The sequence below is a fragment of the Hyperolius riggenbachi genome, chromosome 12 (genome assembly GCF_040937935.1).
Source record: "Hyperolius riggenbachi isolate aHypRig1 chromosome 12, aHypRig1.pri, whole genome shotgun sequence".
Classification (NCBI taxonomy): Eukaryota; Metazoa; Chordata; class Amphibia; order Anura; family Hyperoliidae; genus Hyperolius; species Hyperolius riggenbachi.
The window spans coordinates 14,663,942-14,683,109 of record NC_090657.1 but is presented as its reverse complement, the minus strand read 5'-3'; the positions used below and the strand labels follow the sequence as shown (position 1 = coordinate 14,683,109).

Genomic DNA, 19,168 nt, shown 5'->3' with positions numbered 1-19,168 from the left:
ATTTTGCACAGGATTTGGGGGGTATAAACCCCTCGTTTTGACGCGGGGATGAGGCCTCACCCCCCTCCCCAGGCTCCCCCGGTGCTTTGCTTGCCCTCCATAAATCATCAGCCGAGCTAGCGACACACAGCGTGTCGCAGCTGGTTGTTTACCTTTGGAAATCTGGCTGCTCCCCCGCCTCCTCCATAGTGCCGGTCCCTTCCCTCCCCGCTGATTGGAGGGAAGGGACGTGGGCGGGGACCGGAGCTATGGAGGAGGCAGGGGAGCAGCGCAATCGCGATTTTAACAAAAACGAATTGCGGTAGTGGAAATGACCTACCGCGATTCCTATGTTAAAAAGCAAACCGTAGCGATTTGAAAATCACTTGCGGTTTGCGATTTTGCAAATCAGCAATTGCAAACGCTGTAGTGGAAAAGGGCCCTTTGGTAGGACCTTTCTAGTATAGTACATATAGAAGCACTGTTTTATAGTCATTATATACCTTTTTGGGTGTCTCCAGCTGTGTTCATTGGTCAGTGATTTGCTATGAGAATAAGGCGCATCTAGGTTTAGAGGACAAAAAGTTTTTTAGCAAATATATACTAAACCTGGTGCTTCCTTGGTGCAGGGACATCTTGTGGACCTTCTCCCCCAATTCCCCCCCCCCCCCCCCCGCAATTATTATGCCCCCTTGTACCTTTTATGTCCCCCTTGTAGCTTTTGTGTTCCCGTGTCCTGCTTATGTCCTTCTGTGTATCCGTGCGGAACAAATACACAGCAGAAGCAGCAGCATGTCTCACCTGCTCCAGCGTTTCCATGCAACAAGCGACATCTTCTCTACCTCACTGCTTCCTCTAGTGCCGGGAGGGAAGATGTCACTCATCGCTTGGAGACACTGGAGCAGGTGAGATACGCGCTGCTGCTTCAATGCCCATTATTATTATTATATATTTATATAGCGCCAACATATTCCGCAGCGCTTTACAAAGCACAGTAAGACAACACGGGGAGCATAGATACAACCAAAAAGTGTACAGCAGAGTCTTAAGCAGCACAAATATTGCAACAAAAACAGTAAACATTAGGAGGATGACCCTGCCCTTGCGAGCTTACAATCTAAAGGGTAGTGGGGGACACACTAGGTAAGGAGATGGGAGGGGGGGGGGGGGGGGTGGATGAGGCAAGTGATCCTTTGCCTTTGATTTCATTGTGAAATGAAGGGCCCTCCCTCAACTACAGTATTAGTTCTCTATTGGTCCTGTGCTCATAATAATCACTTCTATAGATACATTGAATATTGGTAATCATTAACACACTGTTCCCCATCCCCTTCACTATGTTTGCATTCCGTAGACTACGCATTAAAATATGCAAGCTTAGCGTAGTGCGAAGCGTAGTTGATGCGACCGCTTATGCCCTTATGCGGAAAAATTTACGCAATAATCTGCTACCTATGTGCATATATAAACTAATATAAGCGTACATTCCACCTTCCAATGCGGAATTGTATGCGTATAAAAGGGCAATAATATTTCTGCGCATGCACAATGATCCATACAGATGCAGCTACCGCACGTGTAGTTGACTTCGCAATACATACGTCAACTACGCGTAGCGGGCAAAGCTTCGCATAGCGGGGCTACGACTACGCGGAAATACGTAGGTGTAGTTCTTAAACTTCGCCTACAAACTACGATGCGTAGTTGCGTACTACGACGCGTAGATTCGCACTGGTGTAGTTTACGAGAAACCCTGATTACATGCCACATTGGACAAAGAGTTCCTTACCTGTTGCATTTTGGATGTTGAAAATGATCTTTTCTCGCAGTATTTCAAATGTTTGCCTATTATATACGGTGAGCTGAAGAAGAGAAAACACTATTCAGACAAAGCCTTTTCATGTACTGCAAAGCAAGCAGGATTCACATAGGTAAATACTGTACCTGTATGGTGTGTTTCCCTGGTTTGGTCGGTGTGCCGTACAGATAGGCGTTGTGCCAAGGGGACCGCTGGGTATAACGCAGCCATCTAGGCAGGTCAGGGAAGCCTTCCAAATTAGCACGAAAGGAGACAGCAAAAGGCTGCCCATTACCTGGGGAGAGCATGCAAGCCTGGTAAGTTTGTTTACTTGATGAACTTGTAAATGCAGTCGACATTAAAGTGGATCCGAGGTGAACTTTTACTCATTGCATAATTGTGTTCCTTTCCTATTGTTTATAGGGCATTCCTGAAGCCAAATACTTTTTAGTTTTTGTTTTAATACTCTAATTCCCTATAAACTAAATAAACCACGCCCACAGGTTTTCAGAGAGCCTTGGCAGTAGCAAGGGCTCATGGGAGCTCAGTCTTGGCAGGAGGAGGAGGAGGTGTTACTAGCCATTGATTTCAGAGGCAGAGGGGAGGAGGGGGGGGGATTAGGTTTTTTTCACAGTCTGAGTGCTGATGGTGCAGATAAGCCTGCCTGTGGGTAATGTTTACAAGTAACATGGCTGCCCTCATTGTATCACAGGAAGAAATAATCATTTTCTATTAAAGATGTTTGCAGCTAGATTTGCTGTGTAAACTATCTAAGCTTTAGATAAGATATATAGACAAGTTACTTGTTATAGTTCGTTTTTCATCTCGGATCCGCTTTAAAAGGCAGCTGGCCATGGGAAAGGGAGGATTCTGGACCATTGGGGAGGACCAAACAGTTCTGGGAAGCTCCTCCTATATCCTGGCTGGGTATTTCCAAATAAATAACATGGGAGCTTCAGGCCGGGTGCACACAGAGCAGAAACGCTAGCGTGTTTTATGCAGCAATGTTAGTCAATGGGACGCAGAAAAAGATGTGGAGACCTGCGATTTACAGTACGCGTTTCGCAGGTTTTGTTGCATATTATGCAGGCTGGCTGCCAAAACGCACATAATGAAAGTCTATGGTGATGCATATGCATAGCTTTGTAATGCGTTTTACATGCTTTTTTTTCTGCGTTTTTTGGTTATGTCAATTGTGATGATGTATTTCCGCTTCCTCTTTTCTTCCTGGTTATTTTGCATAAAATGCTGGAAAAAAAACGCATTCAAAACTCATGCAATACGCATACTGGGCGGAGTGCCAAAAAGGTAATAAAACCCCCCCAAAAAAGACAAGAAAATGCACACAAACGCATCTGTGATTCGCAACAGCAAAAAGCAAAATACATTACAAAATCGCAAACGCGGCTGCATAAAACGCTACTTTTTCACGCTATGTCATATGTGAACCCGGCCTCTACTGGACATCCCTCTTCTGTTGTAGAAGATGTTTCGCCATTTCTTTACAGACACATTTTAAACTCTAAAGAAGAAGTGAGGAAGTTACTCAGTAGAAGTGATGAAATGTCTTCTAAAAGAGATTAAAAAAAGGGCCCAGTTGAAACAACTTAATTTTTATTTAGAGGGACTGAGGCCGGAGACATTTAATAGAGGATGCTGCTGATAGTTACAAAATCAGTAATGTTACAAGTATTCCACAATTCTACAAATGTTACAATTACAAGTATTCCACAAATGACTTGCTTGATGCCTAACCCATTTCTTTCGAAGCAAATACCAATCTATACGCCTATCATTATCCCCCTGCGCTGGAGCCGGGAAGGTAAATATTTACATCCTCGCCATTCAGAGGGGCACAGCGAGACCGTCGTGGGACACAGGAGGACGGAGGAAGCCTCGGTAGGATCCGGAGGCTTCCCACACCCGAGGGGAGTACCCCCCAGGGGAGCTTTTTGTAGTTACAGGTTTTCTTTAAAACCCCTATTTAAACGCTTAAATGTGCCCATCAATTATACAATCTTGATTACACAGTTTTATCAAATATTTGTAGTAGAAGAGTAAACTGAGTAAATATACAGTGAATGGATGCTTTAGGTTAGTCTTACTTATCTTGGAAGAACCCTAGTGAACCTAACCCCAACCTCCTCCTCTTCCCTCTATCCTCCCCTATCTCCAAACACTAACCCACCTAACTAGGGCACTACCTGAAACTCCGCTATATAATAGATGAGCCTGTATCCGGATCACCTCTTTATAATAGCTGAGCCGCAGAGCGGGTAACAATTATCAGAAGCTCAGCTATATAGTAGCCCTGGCATCAATGACCGGAGCTCAGCAATATAGTAGCTGAACTTCTGGAGCTCCGATATATAGTATCCGAGCCACTGAGCTGTATAAGTCGGATCAGAGGAAAATGGCGCCTATTGCTTAATAGTGGCACCGCATGTAATAAGCTTAACGTTATTTACCGTTAATAGGGTATAATGATGGCGCACAGAAGAAAGAGGGCGCACTGTGTCTATATTTATCAATAGCGCCTACTATTAAACAACGTTTTTTTGTTGTTTACCGTCAGGACGCCAAATATTAAACGTTATTTAATGTAGCTTCGGGCAAAAAAATATAAAACCAGTTTTAATGTTATTTACCGTTAGTACGGCAAACATATTTCTATTGATCTGTTCTCTAAACGGTAAATAACGTTAACACAATAGATCGAGAATTCTTAAAATAAAAATTAACGTTATGTAATTTCTAATGTTCAGCGCGTGTTGTAATCTGTAAATTTCTCAAAAAAAAATTAACGTTATTTAACGTTATTTGGTTCCTGTGTAATGCACATTGCTTTTATCATTAAATAACTTTCACACAGTTTGAATGTGCACTGCGCCAAGGGAAGAAATATTCTTGTACCTATATCTCATTTAAAGGATACCCGAAGTGACATGTGACATGATGAGATAGACATGTGTAGGTACAGTGCCTAGCACACTAATAACTATGCTGTGTTCCTTTTTTTTCTTTCTCTGCCTGAAAGAGTTAAATACAGGAAGTGACTTCAGTGTGTTAAATATCAGGTATGTAAGTGGCTGACTCAGACCTGATTTAGACAGGAAGTGACTACAGTGTGACTCTCACTGATAAGAAATTCCCCTTTTTATCTCTTTCTTGCTCTCAGAAACCATTTTCTGCTAGGAAAGTGTTTTATAGTTGGAATTTCTTATCAGTGAGGGTCACACTGTAGTCACTTCCTGTCTGAGTCAGGACTGAGTCAGCCACTTACATACCTGATATTTAACTCTTTCAGGCAGAGAAATAAAAAAAAGGAACACAGCATAGTTATTTGTGTGCTAGGCACTGTACATACACATGTCTGTCTCATCATGTCACATGTCACTTCGGGTATCCTTTAATTATGATGGGTATATTGTGAATTTTAATTGTTTGTTATTAAATGTAAATTAACCCATGGTGATTGTGTAGAGGTTTTTTGTTTTTCTTTTGTAATTTAATTGCGATATTAACGCAAATTAAGTTAATGAAATTCCTGTAACGTAAATCACATGTCATCAAAAATTTCGAAAATATAATCATGTTGTTAACGATAAAATACTATAATAATGCTACAAAATAACCATACATATTATGGACGTTAATTAACTACACACGCAGCATATCAATTCAATTACCTCGCATAACGTTAAGTTTTATTAAATATGATCAACGTTATACTGATTTGAAAGTAGATAAGTCAGGTTAAAAGTACGAAAAGTTATTACCATTAATTAGCAATAAGCTAAATAATGGTGAATAACAATAACGTTTTAACGTTAATTATCAATAAGCTGTAAACCATTAACTGCTTATCTTAAATCACGATTAGCGCAAAAAGAATTAGCGGCAACACTGTGCGCCATTATTCGCAGGCGCCATTTTCAGATGGACCCGTATAAGTCACAAATTATCTTAGTTGGCAGTACACGCCGCCTAAATATTGCACCCATTTCCACTGCTACGACTGGGGCAGTTCCGCACAGATGCTGCAGGGGCTTTGCTGAAGTTATTTAATGATAATTTTGGGTCACAGGAAACTCCTTTTCCGATCCCAATTACACTCCATGCAGGGAAACTGTCCACTCACTGACAGATGTAAACTTAGGGCTCAAGTTGGCCTTCATGGGACTTACCATTTGTATCTAGAAACCTCTGCTGGTAATCCTTAGCATCCAGGTTGTGGACAAAGAGGGTGCCCACTGCCGGGTATACATTCTGATCACCATGGCCTCCAGCCAGGTACAGCCACACAAGTGCTAGATGAAGAGAAGAGATGAGAGAATATGAAAACGCCTCATGCACTAATCCAGGCCCGGATTTACCTCAGAAGAGCCTATAGGCACAGACGTCCTGGCACCTTAGACTTCGCCCTCCCTGAACCTACAAACCCCTGCTGAATCACACTGCCAGAAGTACCCTCCTTTTCCACTAGCGGCATTTGCGATGCTGAATTGCAAAATCGCAAACCGCTAGTGATTTTGAAATCGCTACGGTTTGCTTTTTAACATAGGAATCGCGGTAGGTAATTTCCACTACCGCGATTCGTTTTGGACTCAAACGCGATCGCACCACGGAGCGATCTTTGCCGCGATTTTGCTATGCAGTGCATTGCATAGCAAAATCCTGAACGTAATCGCCGGGAAGTTTCCTGCACTTGCGATTCAGCAATCGCTAGCGTTTAGCGCGAATGCTAGCGATTGCTAGTGGAAAAGGGCCCACTTTGACCTACAGTGTCGTTTCAACTTATGCATCTGAGCAACTTTCACCTCCCATTCATTCGCCAATATCTTTATCACTACTTATCACAATTAATTGATCTATATCTTGTTTTTTACGCCACCAATTAGGCTTTCTCTTGGTGGTACATTTTGCTAAGAATTCTTTTTTTCTAAATGCATTTTAACGGGAATATTAAGAAAAAAATGGAGAAAAAATCATTCTTTCTCTGTTTTCAGCCATTACAGCTTTAAAATAATACATGCTACCATAATTAAAACCCATTTATTTTATTTGCCCATTTGTCCCGGTTATTAAACCATTTAAATGATGTCCCTATAACAATGTATGGTGTCGATATTATAATTTGGAAACAAAGGTGCATTTTTTCAATTTGCAGCCCTCACTATTTACAAGCTTATAGTTTAAAAAAATTATAGTAATATACTCGCTTGACATGCATATTAAAAAAGTTCATACCTTTAGTTAACTAATTATGTTGTTTTTTTGGTTTTCTTTTTATTAAAAATGTATTTGGGTTTTTTTGGAGTGGGGAGGTAAACAGGTGATTTTAAGTGTAATTGATTGTGTATGTAAATATGTAAAAATTATGTATGTAGATGTAGTTTTACTATTTGGCCACAAGACGGCCACAGTGATTTTTTTTAATTTTTCGGCCTGTAAGCGAGAGCTCTCGCTTACAGGAACAGAAGGGGTGACGTGGGACATAGAAAAATTGCGGCTTTCCAGAGAAAGCCGTCAGTTTCTCTTAGGGGGACATAGATCAATGAATGGGATCTGTATTCCCATTCATTGATCTCAGGGGTAGCGGAAGGTGGCGGGAGCGCGCGTGGCGCCGCAGCAGCAGTGCAGGCTATCTGGACAGATATATCCGTCCAGATAGACCTAAGTGGTTAAGTAGTTAGAGGTGCCACCAAGTAGATAGCTAGAGGAACCTCAGTATTAGGTAGCAAGATGTGCCCCTGACTGAAGGTCAGACTCAGGAAGATTTTGTCAGTAGAATTCCGAGAGCAGGGTGAGTAACCTCTCATTTACACTCTCATCAGGACTCTGCATAGGGAAGGAGGGAGGAAGGTGTTTTTAGAGAGGGGAGTGAGCTGCCTTTCCATCATTGGGCGCCAGTAGGCAAGTGCCTACAGTGCCTTATGGTAGCTCCAGCCCTGCACTAATCTCACACCCTGCCCTATGCCTAACCCCAACCTTCCCTCTCTCTTGTGACTGACCCCAACCAGCCTCCTCTCATGTGCATAACAGTAGTACCATCCTGCACCTCATCACTGCCTCCCACAATAGGCCTAATCTTAACCTCGCAACCTACCTTAGAGAACCACCATCACAAAAAATTATAAAATGTCATATGTACTCACACATGTACATATACACTTGACCTGGAGTAAAATTAACTATACATTACTTTTTTCCTGTGCCACTCTCACAGTAGCAAGTAAAAAATCTGACAGGTTTTGGACTAGTCCATCTCCCCATGAGGAGATGGACTAGTCCAAAATCTTTCAGATTTTTACTACTTACTGTATATGACAGCAACATAGGAATCATGTAATTTATAGTCCATTTTACTCTGGGAGAATTGTACTGCTTTTATGTATGTAATGTATGTACATTAAATGTTACAGTTCTGCGCAATAGTGGTCTTTTGACCTTGCAACCTTGCGGGGGAAGGAGGACACCGTAAGGAAAACGGGAAAGCTCTATAGGACCCAGAGCTTTAATCGTCGACTTATATGAGAATCCTCAGCACATGCATTAAAAAAATGACTGAGGTCATCTTGTGGCCAAATAGTAAAACTACATCTAACAGCATTTTTTTAAATGCAAAGCCCTATTTTTACATGTTTAATTAACTCCTTACCTCCCACACTCCCCAATAGTTACCAACTTTTTTTTTTGTAAAAAAAAAAAAAAATTACACTTCAAAAAATACATAAAAAGTTTTCTTAGGGACTGAACTTTTTTAATACGTATGTCAAGAGGGTATATTACTGTTACTTTATAAATGATGGGCTTTTTGTTAGGGATGGACGCAAAACTTAAAAAATGCAACTTTATTTCCTAATAAAATATTGGCGCCAGACATTGTGATAGGGACATCATTGAAATGGTGTATTAACCGGGAAAAATGGGCAAATAAATTACATGGATTTTAATTATGGTAGCATGCATTATTTAAAAATTATAATGGCCGAAACCTGAAAAACAAGGATTTTTTCAATGTTTTTCTTATTTTGCCATTAAAAAACACTTAGAATAAAATGATTCCACCCAAAGAAAGCCTACTTAGTGATGAAAAAAACAAGATATAGTTCATTTCGTTGTGATAAGTAGAGATAAAGTTATTGGCAAATGAATGGAAGGAGAGCTGAAAGGTGAAAATTGCTCTGGTGCTCCAGGGGTAAAACCCCTCAGTGGTGAAGTGGTTTTAAAATCGCTTCAGACTTGCTTTAAACTGCCATCCGGGTAATGCTTTTAAAAACAGACATCCCTGAGAATCGCCCAAGAGGAGATGGACAAGTCCAAAACCTGTCGGCTCTGCCAGATTTTAATTGCTTACTTTTTTCGCTGGAGTGGTCCTGAAGGACACCTGAAGTGAAGTGAGAGGAATATGGAGGCTGTTATACAGTACTTATTTCCTTTTAAACCAGGGGTCTCAAACTCACGGCCCGCGGGCCATTTGCGGCCCTCGGTACAATATTTTGTGGCAAGCCGCGGCAAAAGCAAAAGAGACACGGAAGCGAACTATTTTACCTTATAGTTCGCTTTAGTGCTCCCAAGTAACCCGCCGCATCCCCGCCGCTAAACGAGGGCTGCAGAGCCCCCAAATCCCCCGGGCAAACATCCACGACTGCGCTGAGGGGCAGAGCTTCCAGCTGTAGCTCTGCCCCTCCTGACGTCAATCGCCGAACGGATCGCCGCCTCTCCCTGCCCCTCTCTGTGAAGGAAGAGTGAGAGGGGCGGGCAGAGGCGGCGATCCGGCCGCGATTGACGTCAGGAGGGGCAGAGCTGAAGCTGAAAGCTCTGCCCCTTCCAGGAAATGCCGTCGGATTGCCCCTTGGGCGATTTGGGGGCTGCAGCCCTTGTTTTGCGGCGGGGACACGGCGGATTACTTGTAATGGGAGCACTGAAGCGAACTATAAGGTAGGACACTTCATGTTCGGAAGAAATAATTAAAACTAAAAATAATGACATTTGAGGACTTTTTTTGTGAAAACCCTTATGCGGCCCAGCCTCATCCTGACTTTGCCTCCTGCGGCCCCCAGGTAAATTGAGTTTGAGACCCCTGTTTTAAACAATACCAGTTGCCTTGTCATAGCGCTTGCCTTTCTCATGCATTCCCATCACATGGATTTGGACAGGAGTGTGAGCACGATCACAAGTGGGGTGGATCAGACAAGCAAGCACCTGCGGGTCACAGGTCAGTAACTTCATAAATTGTGGACGCAGCTGAAGCAATTTGTGGGGAAAAGAAGCCTTGCGGGTGTGATCAGGAAAACTGGTAAGACTCTGCACACTTGCCCCCACATCTCTGTAGCCTCCATTTCCAAACAGCAATTCGCCTCCGGTATACTTTTAAAGTGGATCCGAGATAAACGTTTACTCATTGCATAATTGTGTTCCTTTCACATAGTCTATAGGGCATTCCTCAAGCCAAATACTTTTTTTGCTTTGTTTTAATACTCTAATTCCCTATAAACTAAACAAGACTCGCCCACAGCTTCTCCAGAGAGCCTTGGCACTCTCAACCTTAGTAGCAAGGGCTTATGGGAGCTCAGTCTGGGCAGGGTGAAGAGATGTTACTAGCCAGAGATTTCAGAGGTAGAGGGGAGGAGGGGATAGGAGTTAAGACAGGCTGAGGGCTGGAGATGCTATCAGCTTACCTGTGTGTAATGTGACAAACAGAACATGGCTGCTGTCATTGTATCACAGGAATAAATAATCATAAACTGTTGAAGCTGTTTGCAGCTAGATTTGCTGTGTAAACTATCTAAACTTTAGATAAGATATATATATATATATATAGACAAGTTACTTGTTATAGTTAGTTTTTCATCTCGGATCCGCTTTAACTTGTTAAATACAGCAGAATTAGTTATTTCTCTCTTTAGGACTATACGCAAATGTAGTAACCAACTTGGTAAAAATAAAGATAATGAACACTTTATTGGAGGTATGAGTTTAGGCCAGTGATGGCTAACCTTGGCATTCCAGCTGTTCTGGAACTACAAGTCCCATGAGGCATTGCAATACTCTGACAGCTCTAACCATAACTTGGGGAGGCAAAGGCATGATGGGATTTGTAGTTTTGTCACAGCTGGAGTGCCAAGGTTAGCCATCACTGGTTTAGGCTGTTAGAGGCGTATCTCTGTATCTAGGCAACTGCATGATTGATTGGCCTGGGAAGCGCAGCCATGCAAAGCAAAATATGTTTGCTTAACAAATCTAGGTTTACCTCATTACATGTGAGGAAGTGAAATGTGCACTTTAATGAAACGACAGAACCCCACAAATGGTTGGAAATAGAGTCCCTGACTCAGGAACCCCCAAGCAGCACACCTTCCGCCCTCCTACGTCCACCAGCACAATGTGCCAAGGATGATTCAGAGACAGACAGCAGATCAGTACATGATGTATGCATACACCTTCTGCGCCTATTACATCTCCCCATATACACGGATATAACACATGCAAAACATCAGCTCCCAGCCCAGGCATTTCACTGAAACAAAAGCATGACTTGCCAAGCACAGCAATCACATTTATAGTTCTTTCTGGAGGATGAGGCTGTCCTCCAAGAGATGATTATAAATACACCCATTCACCCACACAGGCTGCCATGTATTTATATCTCTGAGATATATATAGATGTGAACTGGCAAATCTGAGACATGGGGGGATTACAGGAAGAAAGAATGGGAGAGATAGTAGAGGTGGGAGAAGAGAAAAAGGAAAGGACAGAAAAGTAAAAATAAATAGTGGTGTGGGAAGAGAAATAGAGGAGGAGGGTGGCAGATAAGTAGAGACCTAAGGAATAAGAAGGGAGAGATAGAGAGGGGGGAGGGGGGGGGGGGTCAAGGAAAGAGAAATAGAGAGGGGGAAGAATGAAAGAAAGCCAAATGGTAAGATGGAGTGGAAGAGAAATGTGACAGTGGAGATGGAGGGATGTCAAAAAGAGATGGAGGAGAGAGAGAGATGGGGAGACAGAGAGAGAGAGAGAGATGGGGAGACAGAGAGATGGAAGCAAAAGAGATGAGGTAGAGAGAGATATCGGGAGACAGAGAGATGGAGAGACAGAGAGATGGAGGAGAGAGAGAGATGGGTAGATAGAGAGATGGAGGAGAGAGAGATTGGGAGACAGAGAGATGGAGACACAGAGAGATGGAGGAGAGAGAGAGATGGGTAGATAGAGAGATGGAGGAGAGAGAGATTGGGAGACAGAGAGATGGAGACACAGAGAGATGGAGGAGAGAGAGAGATGGGGAGACAGAGAGATGGAGGAGAGAGAGATTGGGAGACAGAGAGAGAGAGATGGAGGAGAGAGAGAGATGAGGAGAGAGAGAGATGGGGAGACAGAGAGATGGAGGAGAGAGATGGAGAGGGGAGAGAGATGGAGAGACAGAGAGATGGAGGAGAGAGAGATTGGGAGACAGAGAGAGAGAGATGGAGGAGAGAGAGAGAGATGGAGGAGAGAGAGAGAGATGAGGAGAGAGAGAGATAGGGAGACAGAGAGATGGAGGAGAGAGATGGAGAGGCAGAGAGATGGAGAGGGAAGAAAGATGGAGAGACAGAGAGATGGAGAGACAGAGAGATGGAGGAGAGCGAGACATAGAGAGATGGAGGCGAGAGAGATGAGGAGACAGAGAGATGGAGGAGAGAGAGAGACAGAGAGATGGAGGCAAGAGAGATGGAGAGACAGAGTAATTGAAGAGACAGAGAGAATGAAGAGAGAGAGAGATGGGGAGAAAGCAAGATAGATGAGAGAGATGGAGGAGAGAGACAGAGATGGAGGCAAAAGAGATGAGGAGACAGTGAGATAGAGGTGAGAGAGATGGAAGTGACAGAGATGGGGTAAAGAGAGAGAGAAATATATCGGGAGACAGAGAGATGGAAGTAAGAGAGATGGGGAGACAAGAGAGATGGAAAAGAGAAATATAAAAGAGATATGAGGCAGAGAGAGAAATCGAGGAGAGAGAGAGAGAGAGATAGAAGAGAGAGAGAGAGAAAGATAGGGAGACAGAAAGATGGAAGAGAGAGAGAGAGATAGGGAGACCAAGAGATGGAAGAGAGAGAGAGATTGGGAGACAGAAAGATGGAAGAGAGAGATAGATAGGGAGACAGAGAGATGGAGGAGAGATATGAGGCAGAGAGAGATGGAAGCGAGAGAGATGAGGAGACAGATGAGGAGAGATGAAGGTGAGAAAGATGGAGAAACAAAGAAATGGAGACGAGAGAGATTCTGTTTCAAATAACTTTTCAGAACTCTGCAATTGAAAGTGTAAGAAAAAGTAGACAAAGAAGTACTGTCAAAATTATTCTATTTTGTTGCATTCTGGTGGCATAAAAGCATTTTATAGATTAGGTGAGAAAATATCACTTAGGAGAAAACTTAGGGAAAAAAGTGGATTGATTAAGGGCCATGGGCCCAATTTTTCTTCTAAGCTTTCTCTTAGGTGGCACTTTATCAATAAAATGCATTTTAAGCCATCAGCAAGAAAGAAAACATTCGGAATAATTTTGAAAATATTTTTCACCTACTTTCTGGGACTTTAAATTGTACCAGAGATGGTACACTGGTCATTATTTATACTTACCTTTGGCTTCCTCCAGCCCCATAAGCACCTTGGCTTTAGAGATGTCGGCGAACGGTTCGGGAACTGTTCGCTGAGGAACCCCTCACCCTGTACTTCTTCCGGGTCACTATGACCCGGAGTAGTACAGCTGCGCTGGGCCGGCGGTGCGCGTCCTTGATTGCGCGCCTGTTGCCGGGCACGTTCTGTGCATGTGCATGACGTCATGAGTGATTTCACGCTCATGTGCAGAGAGTGCCCGGCAAAAGGCGTGCGTTTAAAGACGCGTACCGCTAGCCCAGCGCAGCCGTACTACTCTGGGTCATAGCGACCTGGAAGTAGTGCAGGTCCATAGAGATTCGCTGGCGAACGGTTCGCTCGCATCTCTACTTGGCTTCCCTTGCTGTCCTCCTCAGGTCCACTGTTCTGACACTGCGACTCCCAGACAGACAACAGACAGACAGACGGAATGCTCAGCCAATCTAGTCGCTGTTTCAGCGACGGCAACATTCACACTGAGATAGACAAGACCAACAGGTAGGAGCGTAACTAATGGCAACCGCTGCTATAGTTCGTCCTCAGGAACAAGGCAAGAGCAAGGCTAGAAGGAATACTACCAGTCACCAATGTGGTGCTGGCAGAATCCAAACTATCAGGATCAGAAGGACTTTACTGACCCCCACAGGTCAGCAAACGTCCAGCAGACATGAAAATACAGAGCAAGGCATTATACATTTTTACAATAACAGCTTTCACAGCATGGACCCAACGACAACTCAGAGAGCTGAACGCTATGTCGGGCGGGGTCTGAAATGGGAGGCAGACTGTTATGTCGGCATCAGCCAATGGATGCAGGCATGCAAATTCCCACACAGCTGAATGGTAATTACGCAATCCTGAGCCAGCTTGATCACAAGCTGTCAGCTGAAAGACTCTCATAACAAATACATGTAATACTATGCAACGACATGCATGTCGGAAATCCAGGGATATCTGGCTGCAGTTCAACCTCAGCAAGCAAAGGGAAGTGTTATGACAGCATCCTGAGCTGCTCTGAACTGCAGAGTGACTGCAAATGACAATTAAACTTATTGCGAATGCGCAACTGAATGCAAGCAGATAAGTCAGAACTGCCTGGTTGCAGTCCCACTGCAACCGACAGAACATGCTACAGGAGAGATTGTGACAACTGAGGCCTGAAAAGTCATTTTAAATCAGAAGACAAAACATTATCTCCTCGGAGAAAACTTAAGAGAAAATTTGAATTGAATAAGGGAGGGATTGGCTAAGGGAGAAACAAAGAGATTAAAGAGAACCCAAGGTGGGGTTCTCACAACAAAATCCCCATACAGAGGCTGGCTCTGTCTATCGAGCCCAGCCTCTGTTGCTAATCAGATCCCCCTAAATCCCCCCTGCACTCAGCCAGACCCCATAAATCATAGCCGCGCTATTCGGCTCTATAGGCAGAGCCAGCCTCTGTATGGGGATTTTGTTGTGAGAACCCCGCGACGGGTTCTCTTTACGGCCCATATGCAATTAATTTTTTCACCTGAGTTATGTCTTAGGAGATAATTTTCATCTTCTCTTTAAACTAAATTTTCAGCATTTTTTAATTGAAAAAGTACCTAAAAGTTGGTGAAAAAGTACTATCACATTTAGTTTGAGTATTTTCTTGCTTGCTGGCGGCTTAAAATGCATTTTATGACAAGTTGTGAAATTAGCACCTGGGAGTAAACTCAGGAGAAAAAGTGAATGGCATATGGGCCAGAGAGAGAGAGATGGGAAAGTTGGGGACAGGTGAAAGGAAAGAGACAAAAGGTGACAGCGAGATGAAAGAATACAGAGGCCCATATGCCATTCACTGTGTCACCTGAGCTTTCTCCTAGATCATATTTTTAAATGTGTTGATAAAATGCCTTTTAAGCCACCAGAAAACAAGAAAATACTCAAAATAAGTTTGATGGCTCTTTTTCATTTACATTTCGGTACTTTTTTAATTGAAACGTGCTGGAAAAGTTGTTTTAAATAGAAGGTGAAAAATTATCTCCTAGGCCAGGCCTGGGCAAACTTGGCTCTCCAGCTGTTACAAAACTACAAGTCCCACAATGCATTGCAGGAGACTGACAGCCACAGTCATGACTCATAAAGGCAAATGCATTGTGGGACTTGTAGTTCCGTAACAGCTGGAGGGCCGAGTTTGCCCGTGCCTGGCCTAGGAGAAAACTCAGGTGAAAAAGTGAATTGCATATGGCCCAGAGAGAGAGATGGGAAAGTTGGTGAGTGGTGAAAGGTGAGAGACAGGGCCCATATGCAATGACATTTTTCACCGGAGTTATCTCCTATGAGATAACTTTCATCTTCTCTTTAAACTAATTTTTCAGCATTTTACAACAAAAAGGTATCCAAAAGTTGGTGAAAAAAGTGCTATAGACAAAAAAGATATTGGGATGCGCAAGGGCGTTGTCACATACCTCTACCACTGCCCCTAGGGACTGAGGGAGCCACTTCCTGTCACCAATACTTGTATAGAAAAAACTTCCAGGAGATGTCTTCAAAAAGGAATACCAAATTTTATTGAAAAAACACATCACAGGTGACCACATAAAAACCCCCTATCCCCCCATAAAACCATACATGGCCGTGTATGGGATCAGTGAATAATGGCGCACAGCCCCTATGCATAAAAATGGCGCCGCATTAAAAAGATACGCTTATCGCTATTTATCGTTAGTACTGCATAATAATGGCGCACAGGGAAAAAAGAATAAAAACGGCACACACTAACGTTATTTATCAACAATGGCACACACTAACGTTATTTATCAATAGTGGCACACACTAACGTTATTTATCAATAATGGCACACACTAACGTTATTTATCAATAGCGCCCTACATAAGCCAAACTGCAGACGTTATTTAACTGCAAAACGGTGAATGGATTTAATGTAACACTGTCAAGGTTAGGGTTAGGCACCACTGGGGGGGTCTTAGGGTTAGGCACCACCAAGGGGGTGGTTAGGGTAAGGTACAGGGAGGGTTCTGTGTGAGAGTAGGGTTAGGTATAGTTACAGTACAATATACACCACCAGGGGGGTGGTTAGGGTTAGGTTAGGCACCACTAGGGGGGGTTTAGGGGTTAGGGATAGGTACAGAGAGGGTTCTGTGTGTTAACGCTAAATAACGATAAGGCTTTAACGCTAAATAACAATAAGGCATTAACGTTAAATAGCGATAAGCGGCAAACGGATTAGCGGCAACACTGTGCGCCATTATTCGCAGGCGCCATTTTCAGATGGATGCCCGTGTATACTACAAGTCAGCTGACCTCATACGCTTCCATGCATACTATACCCAACCACACCATAGATGCACAACACATTCATTTTGAGTGTTTTCTTGTTTGCTGGTGGTTTAAAAGGTATTTTATGACAAGTTCTGAAAATATCACCAAGGAGAAATCTCTGGTGAAAAATGGAATTGCATAAGGTAAGGTAAGGCAGATGAAAAGAGAGTGAAACAGAATATAAGAAGAGAGAGAGGGAAAGCTATAGAGGGAAGCAAAACAAAGAGACAGAGGAGAGAGAGAGAGGAGCTCGCAGTCTTACCCCTACCGCAGAATGATAGTCAGTCAGTCAGAGAGACAGAGGAGAGAGAGAGGAGCTCACAGTCTTACCCCTACCGCAGAATGATAGTCAGTCAGTCAGAGAGACAGAGGAGAGAGAGAGGAGCTCGCAGTCTTACCCCTACCGCAGAATGATAGTCAGTCAGTCAGAGAGACAGAGGAGAGAGAGAGGAGCTCACAGTCTTACCCCTACCGCAGAATGATAGTCAGTCAGTCAGAGAGACAGAGGAGAGAGAGAGGAGCTCACAGTCTTACCCCTACCGCAGAATGATAGTCAGTCAGTCAGAGAGACAGAGGAGAGAGAGAGGAGCTCACAGTCTTACCCCTACCGCAGAATGATAGTCAGTCAGTCAGAGAGACAGAGGAGAGAGAGAGGAGCTCACAGTCTTACCCCTACCGCAGAATGGAAGTCAGTCAGTCAGAGAGACAGAGGAGAGAGAGAGGAGCTCGCAGTCTTACCCCTACCGCAGAATGATAGTCAGTCAGTCAGAGAGAGGGAGGCCAAGTTTGATAGAGACAAGGAGGGAATGGGAACACAAATACGTGACTTACATGGCAGTTAGTAGAAGACATGATTTAGGCAAGATTACAGGACTTTGGGGTTGACGTTACATGAGGGGGTGACAGTGACAAACACGCTTACACACACATACGCAAATAGTATAGCTGTGACATGCCTGTCAGAAGAGCCACTCTCCCAGATGCCATATCTGCTGTGACTGCTGAGGGGACAGACAGGGGCAGAGTGACAATGGCAGCTGAGGAGGGGAGGAGAGAGCAGCAGCACACAGGGTCAGTGACATGCCACCCTCTAACCGCAATGTTATTTAGACTTTGCCCATTTTAAAGTGTACCGGTCACCATTCTATGCCAATCTGAGGGCTGGACCAGTAACCAGCCGTTCCGCACCTCACAACACAGGTTTATGGGGATGATTTACCCTTCTGCAGACTGTGCTCCTGAGTACGTCACGCCAAGTACTTTATATGCTTGCAGTAGAAAGAACTTGTGCCAAAGAACACGGGGGGAGGAGCCACAGAGGCTCAGCAGCTTTATCACTATGCAGGACAGACATATACCTACACAGTGCGGTGTGTGTGTGGGGGGGGGGGTTTCCTCCAGGCACTCATGTTTCCTCCTACACCCCAAAACATACATTTAAAGTGGACCTGAGCTCTGAACTTCCCCTCTGCTCTAAAAGATAAGCAACAGCATAATAACCTTTAAAGAAAACATTTCTTTGCTACAGCTGATACAATAAATCTGCAGTGTGTCTACTTCCTGCTTTCATGAAACTAGCCATAGGGCTAGCCTGTTCTCTCTACACCAGTTGCAGAATCTATCTGCATACATATGAAATCTCCGCCGGGAGACTTGGGCGCAGGATACAGCCGGTATATGGCTGATCCTGCTTCTGCACAAGTCCCGGCGGCAGTAATTACTATTCCCCCTCCATGGTGGGGAATAATGTAATTCGGTTTCCAGCTACTGCTGGTGGACAAGTAATAGGGTTTTAAAAGTAACTTCAGCACCGTCCTCTGACGGCGCCAATGTTACTCAGTGTACGCAGCTATAGCCGTAGTTCCTATTACGGCCTTTGGTGGCGCCGGCTGCACCCAAATCTCCTGCGCTGGATTCAACGTGCTCTACCTCCTGGCGGTAGGCCTGCTCGTCGCCCTCACTGACAAGGCCAACAATTGTGGTATCGTCTGCAAATTTGATGATATTGACAGAGTTTTCTGTGGATGTGCAGCTATTTGTGTATAGCGAGAACAGGAATGGTGACAAGACGCAGCCCTGGGGAGCTCCAGTGTTGGTCACTCTGGGTCTGGAGGTGATGTCACCTAGCTTAAAGTGAACCTCCAGACTAAAAATTGACTCAGCAGCACTGAAAAGGCTTGGTGTTTCTTTAACAGTTTCACAGCATCAGAACTTTGTTTCTCTTATACAAGCCTCTTTTTTAGCTGCACAGAAGAAAACTGCCCGGGCTTTTTTCCCCTGATGCTGTGCAAAGCATGATGGGATTTCTGATTTTGTTGTTCTCGTTCTGCTGTTTTGGTGCAAATGTTTTTTTTACATTTTGAATTTGACATTTGAAGCCTAGCGTGTGCAGCTGGGAGGGGTTATCAGGACAAAGGACAGTTGGAACAGTGCCTCCTTGTCACCTCCTTTCAAC

General features: G+C 43.9%; 1 protein-coding gene across 4 annotated transcripts in view; it reads right to left on the bottom strand.

Annotated features, from left to right (window-relative positions):
• Positions 1–17,725, bottom strand: part of SGCA (sarcoglycan alpha) — a 102,034-nt gene extending 84,309 nt beyond the window's left edge. For 3 of the 4 annotated variants that reach the window (XM_068264522.1, XM_068264525.1, XM_068264523.1), the window contains exons 1-4: positions 17,646–17,710; positions 5,965–6,087; positions 1,924–2,072; positions 1,769–1,841 (exon numbers count right to left, since the gene is read on the bottom strand). In XM_068264522.1, the coding sequence (XP_068120623.1) occupies positions 1,769–1,841; positions 1,924–2,072; positions 5,965–6,087; positions 17,646–17,700 (400 nt within the window). In that variant the 5' untranslated portion in view covers positions 17,701–17,710. Of the gene's footprint in view, positions 1–1,768; positions 1,842–1,923; positions 2,073–5,964; positions 6,088–17,645 lie in introns of all 4 variants that reach the window. The other variant, XM_068264524.1, reaches the window with a different exon arrangement.
• Between the last annotated feature and the right edge of the window lie 1,443 nt (positions 17,726–19,168).